The following is a 7,646-nucleotide window of genomic DNA, read 5'->3' as shown; positions in this document are numbered from 1 at the left end:
AGTTTTTTTGGGTTACTCAGACCATTTCTAAGCTCAAAAGAAAAGAAAAATTAAAAGAAATGGCCCACAAAAAGCAGGAACCGTTGCTATATGGAGTATCGGAAGGCACAGTGAAGACACGGTACGTGTCAATTTCTAATTGGATTTTGTTAAAATGAGTATAAGACATTTTTTTATTTTTTCTCTCATTTTCTTCTTTTCTCCAATCTTTCTCTTTCCTCTCTCTTGACGAAACGGTGAAGAGATCTTGGTCCGTTGCAATTCATGCACGGCTCGCTCAATCCATGGCGATTACGACGATCTCGTCCTCCGAACATATCACCCGAATATTCGGCGGTCTTCCGGAGATTTCAACTCCTTCTTTTGCCGGCGGATTCGCTGGGATTGTGTTCTTCTATGCCGCCGCCGCATCGTCTCTTGATCAGGAAGTTCACGCTAATGAAATGGCTCACAAGTTTAATCCTAAAGAAGTTGTTCTGTATCAGTACGAGGCTTGCCCTTTCTGTAACAAGGTTAAAGGTATCTTTCACATCTTTAAATTTCTGTATCTGATCAGATTTTTGACCATTGAAATTTTATGATTCAATCATGGTTCTCTACAGTGCATTAATCATCTTATTATGAATCAAGTTTGATATTCTCAAGCATTAATCAAGTTTTTTCTCAAGCAACATTGTTAAAAGATTTCGTCTCTTGTCCTTGAGGAGGATGAAGAAGTAGGTTTTTTTTCTCTTTTCAATACCATATGCTTGATAAGTGATTTAAGATTTTCTGTGTTTTGATTTTGTTTAGATAGATTGAAGAGCATTAGAGGAATATCCTTCTGATTTTGCATAAGATGAGGTTAGTATAGAAAACTGATTGATGATTGCTTTGAAAGATGCAGAGGAGGAAGCAGCAAGAGGACGGTGGAAGCAAGAGGTATATATGATGCTGTTTTACTTAAGAATTGGGGAAAAAAAACTGGTCTATGATCAATCCTCTGAGTTTATATGTTGGCCTGATTTCTCAGCAACATAATTAGTAATGGAATTGCTTGTTTAAGAGAGATTTGTAAATTCACAAATACAATATAACCTGCTTTTGTTAGATTTATTGACATGGTTTCGTGATATATACTTGACATTCACATGGTTTACATAGAACGTCTATGAATTTCAGTGGGGACAGTAGATAACCTTGGATTCTTTGACTGATAGTGATAACTGATCTTCTAGTTCTGTGTTTGAACAATAAATAGTCCAGATATCTTGTGTTCTACTTTCAGACAATAGTTTTTTATGTGTTGAGTTAAGAATGGCTCTTCAGAACAAGGTATTATTCCCTCCCTCACAAGTAGCAACCTTGTAGAACTTGTTTTATACTTTGTCTTTCATTTTTTTTTTTTAAAGAATGCTAATACTCATATCCGTCTTTCCTACTCCGAAGCTGCATGAAGAAAACAAGCTAACCAGATCAGCTGTGATGGTTACTTCTGGTGTCAATCAGGTACTCCTATCTTTGTTTGATTACCTATAACGTTGGTGATTGCTAGGCTGTGATTGCTAGGCTCTTCTTCTAGTCTCAGTCTCTGTTTTTGTATCTAGTGCAGGCATTTGTCAATATCTTTGTGAGTCTCTTTTTTTTGTTTGTTCCAGACTGGTTAGAGAAGTCACTCGCTGAGTCCAAATCGATTCCCAAAGTTGTAACCGTTGTGAATCCTGGTAACCCAAACAGCACCTATGTCCTTGATCCTATGTAACATTTTGATAACATATGGATAACAGCTTTTATATAGTTATATAACATATGTAACATTTTTTTGATTTTGTAAAATATGAAACCGATGAATTAGAGGAATTGTAAAATATAACTTATTCTCATTTTATAATTATTTAAATTTGTAAATTAATAAACAATAGTTATAAAAAAATATTTTAATGATTGAGGAACCTATGAAGGTTACTCTAGTAGAAGGATAAATTTTGATAAGTACTTAGTGGGTTGCTATGATTAGATTAATAATAATTATATGATTAATTTATTTGGTAGTAACCCATATGGGTTACTCCACTGCCCATGGTCTAACATTGTAGTAGAATAGTGGAAATTGTCTCACACTAACTTCTTTCATAATCATATATACATATATATGAGATAAGTACCTCTAGTACTTATTATTCACTTCTAGTGGAGAAACTAGTCGACGTTGACTGCGACTTGATATAGATATCACTTCCACATTCATAACCACTTTTATAACAACTTTCTCGACTAGTATCATTAGTGGTTCTTTCTTTTTCTTTTATAACATAATTCACAAAAATAAAGCAAACCAATAGGATGTGATTCATGATCAACATCTCATTATTTGACTCATTCACAAATAACAAGATTATAATATTTTTAAAATATACTTTTCATTGTATTGTGTCTACATGACAACAATATTTTATGACAAGCAGAATATATTTCAACAATGATATTATCTTCTATTATAATCTTGGTTATAATTGGAATTAAGTTGTTTGTATATATTCATTTAAAGAATTTTAGTCATTTACTTTCCTTAGATTATTCTAAAGAACTAGAGAATTTTATGATTGGTCTTAAAACACTTCCTAGAAATGATGCCAAGATAATATAATCAATAATCATTATTTAGTAATTTGTTACTAAATTTTCAGTTTATTCACCAAACAAGATTGGATGACATGATTTAAAATATTTTATCATAATAAAATATCTAATTTGATTATATTTAAATTTGTGATTAAACAAATAAAGTAATTCACAAACATTATAAACAATCATATAAATGAGTGCTAAATATATATTAAGCATCATTATATTTTTTTTTCTTATTCAAACGCTTTATTTTTCTGTTTTACTAAAGATTTATTATAAAATCTAAAACGTTTTACCAAAAATATATAATTATTTTATATATATTATATAATTGATCGACTCAATTTGTATTATAGTTTTAATACGGTTTCACCAAAATCAAAAGCAGCAATAGTTGTTTGGTATTAGTCGGTCTTTTAATGAAGTTTTGAGTTTATCGATCAAATCTAAGATATATATGTGAACTAGCTAATGATCCGCGCTAACAGCGCGGAGAAATTTTTTTTTATTTTGTTATTTGTTAATATGTTTATGTTGTATCATTCATTTACATATTATATAATATAGTACTAAATGGTGAGTTTTGTTTCATAGTAAACTACTAATAGGTAGGCCTGGAAACTACTACCAATACCCGTATTCGACCCGTTTTTTGGTTTGTATCCGCTCCAAGAAAAGGTACCCACAGCTTTAGGATCGAGAGAAAGATATAATAATTATATTATCCGTGAATAATGATCGAGTATCAGATATAAATTTAGTTTTTGAGCGTCCCGTTACCCGTCTCATTACCCGTTTTATTACCCGACTCATAAATACACGTTAATATTTTGTAGAATAATGTTACCAGTGCAGGAAATATTTATGTAAATTTAGATTTGTTTGTTACAAAATAATAGTAGAAAAATTATTAATTCTATACATTTTATAAAATCATAGTATATTTTATTTTGCTTAAGGTCATACTCTGATTTCTACCCGTAGTTGGTACTACTATTTTGGTTTGGTGCAATATCAAATTCGTTAATTATACATTTGGTAAAGCTAAAAAAACCCAACAAAACATGTATTGACCCGTGATTTGGTATTACAAATTAATATGATCGTGTTTAGAGATCTTAATATGCCAAATTTACAAATTGAAGTTATTGCCTTATTGGTATAACATGTTATATATTAATTTTATAGGTGAAAAATACAATTAGGTTATGTATATTATCAACATTATGCACTTAGTATTGTTTATATAGTGAATATTATTTATAAACAATTAATTTTTTGACAATTAAATTGTTTGTTATTATTTCCTAAGATTTATGAAACAATAAATAAAGTTTAATATTTTGTAAACAAATCTAAACTTTTTTTTGTTTATTAGAATAATTAAAATATAATAGCGTTTTCGTAATATGTCACATCGGAACTGGTTAAATTTTTAACAACATAGCTTAAATAAGTATATATATATTTTAAAAATAGAAACAATGTTGTATCTTAATTTTAATATATATTTGTTATTATTAAATGATTTAGATATGTAAGTATTTAATCTTAGTTTTATAAATAAATTTAAGTTTTATATTTTTCTAAATAGTTTGTTATTGTTTCCTAAAATTTCTGAAACAATAAATAGAATCTGTTTAATTATTTTATTACATAATTTCGAAATTATTTTATTATTATTTTTATTAAATAATTCCGAAATTATTTTATTAATAATTTCTTGTAAACTAATAAATTAATAATTGCTATTTTTTAGGTAATGATTTTCTGGTTACAACAAATTAATATTAAGATTCTGTTATTATATTTTGTATTAAAAATACAATGGCATTTTATGTAATATCTTACCTAAAGTAAGGTTATTTGTTTATAGGGTTGCTTAAATAATATAATAGAGATATATAACTTATCAATTTATTTTAACATGTTTTCACAATTAATTCTTTCTTTATTTTTTGTATACATTCGTCATCTCTTGCATCTACTCTTTTTTTTTTTTGTCATTATTGAATCGACAAGGCCCAATTCATAGCCAATCCCTACAATGTGGGGTAACGCGACTTAGTGGAGTCGAACTCCGGTGGGATCGGTCGCAGAGGTGGTCGCAGAGGTGGTCGCAGAGGTGGTGCATAGGTGGTTGCATCTACTCTCTTTTCACATTATATTATCTCACTTATGAAATATTGATTATGAAGACATATCATAACTATTTTTGATCTTCATTCTATTATCTCACTTATGAAATATTGATTATGAAGACATATCATAACTATTTTTATCTTCCAATACTTTTTTTCTATTAGTTGAGTGATTATTATTTACTAATAAAGACGTAAATATTTTTAGATAATATACCCACTCTTTCTCGCAAAGTTTTTTGAACAGTGTTATATACTACTACATGTAAGCTTTGCTTCGTAGTAATAAAACTCATAATTGGACTCATTTTTATCTGTAAACATCATATTATAACATTAAATATTACACCTTAACTGTTTGACAAAAGAAAAATTATGTATTTTTTTTACTTTAAAATATGTATAGTCTATGATGGTTTATACAATGTTTTTTATTTTATTTTGATTCTCCTAATCTCAAAATCATAAGATTACTCTAACTTTTAAATCTGTGTATTTATCCAAAAATAGAATTTTTTAGTTTTTAATTAAAATTTTACAATCTACCACTACCATCATATTTGGTTTTTTTACAAATAACTTTTTCAAGTTTCTTCTTAGTATTTTTAACTATTTTTTTTTGTGTGTGTGATGTTCAGAATAAGTTATATTTAATATGTTTTATTTCAAATAAACTTTTACATTTCTCTTAAATATATACATTATTTTAATTTTTGAGCACTTGATTAATATTTTCTCTTTTTTATATATCTTTGTTTAATGTATATATTTAAGAGATACCACTTTGATTAATATTTTCTCTTTTTTTAGCACTTTGATTATTCTACCACTACCATATTTTACTTTGATATTTTTTTGTTGTATTTTTTTCATTTTGTTTTTGGTTTATATTTAAGTTTTTAATTATTTAAAATATATGGTTGTTTTTGATATTAATAAAAATATTACACAATATGTAATCATTATTCATATTTTATTTTGATATTTTTTTTGTTGTATTATTTTCAATTTTTTTTTGTTTATATTTTAGTTTTTAATTATTTTAAATGATTACTTTTAATAATAAAAAATATTACACAAATAAGTGAATTAATTGATGCATTAACTTTAGGTTTAATGTTCTTTGATGATTTAAATTAATTTATTAAAATTAAAATTAAAAAATGATGAGGTGGAGGAAGGAGAAGAGAGAAAAGCCAACTTTATATATATAGATAATTAGGGACAAGTTTGAAAGAAGAGAAAACTTTTGTATTAAGTTCAACTTAGCTTTTGCTTATACAAGATATTGATACTTATACTACCTAAAGAACATTCTAGATCCTTGATACAATGTAGGATTTTGTTACACTTGTCAATCATCGAGCTACTCTTCTTCTGATTCGATGAGACTAAAACGGTTCGATAGTACAATGTTCAGAGAGTCATCAGGTTTGGTCTTCTGTTCTTTTTGTGAAACCTGCGGTTTTGTCTTCTTCGGTTGCATGTCTGATTGCAGTGGAGAACTGTGCACATTTGACTTGTCGTAGTCTTGATGTGGACTTTGATATGGGGCTTGGGCCTTGTATCGTTGTTGGGCTTGAGGCTGGATATTAACATTCCCCCGCAAACTGAGTGTGGGAGGAAGTCGCACATGCAGTTTGGATCACAGCTGTTGAAAGGAGGGGCGTGGCAGAGACTTGGTGAAGATGTCAGCAAGTTGCAGTGCAGCCGGAATGTGTTGTACTTCAAGCAGACCAAGTGCCACCTGCTCACGAACATAGTGGTAATCAACATCAAAATGTTTAGAACGATTGTGTAAAACCGGATTGGCAGAAAGATGCACAGCCGAGAGGTTGTCACACTGAAGAAGAGTAGCATGGGGCTGAGGGATACCTAAGTCACGCAGAACAGAGGCAATCAAGTCAATTCTGAGGCAGTAGAGGCAAGAGCACGATACTCGGCTTCGGTTGATGAGCGAGAGACTGTAGGCTGTCGTTTAGCAGACCAAGAGATAATATTAGTCCCCAACAGAACACAGAATCCGGAGGTGGAGCGACGAGTATCCTTGCATCCCGCATAGTCACTATCACTGTAAGAGACAAGATGAAGAGGACTGTTCTTGTAAAGATGCAGTCCCATTTTGGAAGTGCCATGGAGGTAGCGGAGAATACGCTTAAGAAGAGCAAAATCAGACACAGTAGGAGAGTGCATCCGCTGACATATGAAGTTAACAGCGAATTGAATGTCAGGACAATTAATGGTTAAGTACTGAAGTTTCCCAGCAAGACTCCGGAAGTAGGACGGTTCAGAGAAAGGTCTCGTATCATTGAAGACGTGATCAAGACGTAAGGGCAGCGGAGTGTTGACAGAATTGCACTTGGACATACTCGCATGATGAAGGATCTCTTCGGTGTATTTCTCTTGATGAAGAAATAGACCGTGAGAATGAACTTGTGCTTGAATGCCCAAAAAGTAATGAATGTTCCCTAAATCCTTCATCGCAAAACGAGAGCTAAGTTCAGCAATAAGAGATTTGAAAAGTGCAGAATTGGAACCTGTCAGGAGAATGTCGTCCACATACAGCAGGAGAACCATCGTGTCACCATTCCGTCGATAAGTGAACAGCGAGGGATCAGCTTTACTACAGACAAACCCAAATTCAAGAAGATAGTTACTGAATTTGTCAAACCATGCCCTGGGGGCCTGTTTTAATCCATAAAGAGCTTTGCGCAAGGAGCACACATGAGTTGGTTTGCTGACATCCTCGAAACCCGGAGGTTGAACCATATAGACATTCTCTTGTAGATTACCATGGAGGAAGGCATTCTTGACATCAAGTTGAGTGATATCCCAGTTCTTGGCAGTGGCAACAGAGAGAACAATGCGAATGGTGGAAGTCCTTACAACCGGACTATA

General features: G+C 30.9%; 1 protein-coding gene across 4 annotated transcripts; it reads left to right on the top strand.

The window, feature by feature from the left end:
- The first annotated feature begins 217 nt into the window (after positions 1 to 217).
- Positions 218 to 1,862, top strand: LOC109132899 (uncharacterized). Of its 4 annotated transcripts, none has more exons than XM_087512190.1 (4): positions 218 to 519; positions 887 to 921; positions 1,429 to 1,488; positions 1,638 to 1,862. In XM_087512190.1, exons 1-4 carry the CDS (start codon positions 285 to 287, stop codon positions 1,644 to 1,646), a joined length of 339 nt encoding a protein of 112 aa, XP_087368316.1. In that variant the 5' UTR covers positions 218 to 284; the 3' UTR covers positions 1,647 to 1,862. The 4 variants fall into 4 exon arrangements, with proteins under 4 accessions (XP_087368316.1, XP_087368314.1, XP_087368315.1 ...); XM_087512188.1 differs by having other exon boundaries at positions 1,592 to 1,862; XM_087512189.1 differs by having other exon boundaries at positions 881 to 921.
- The last annotated feature ends 5,784 nt before the right edge of the window (positions 1,863 to 7,646 follow it).

The sequence above is a fragment of the Camelina sativa genome, chromosome 5 (genome assembly GCF_030686135.1).
Source record: "Camelina sativa cultivar CO46 ecotype springtype chromosome 5, ASM3068613v1".
NCBI lineage: Eukaryota > Viridiplantae > Streptophyta > Magnoliopsida > Brassicales > Brassicaceae > Camelina > Camelina sativa.
The sequence above is the reverse complement of the archived record's forward strand: the minus strand, read 5'-3'. Positions and strand labels throughout refer to the sequence as shown.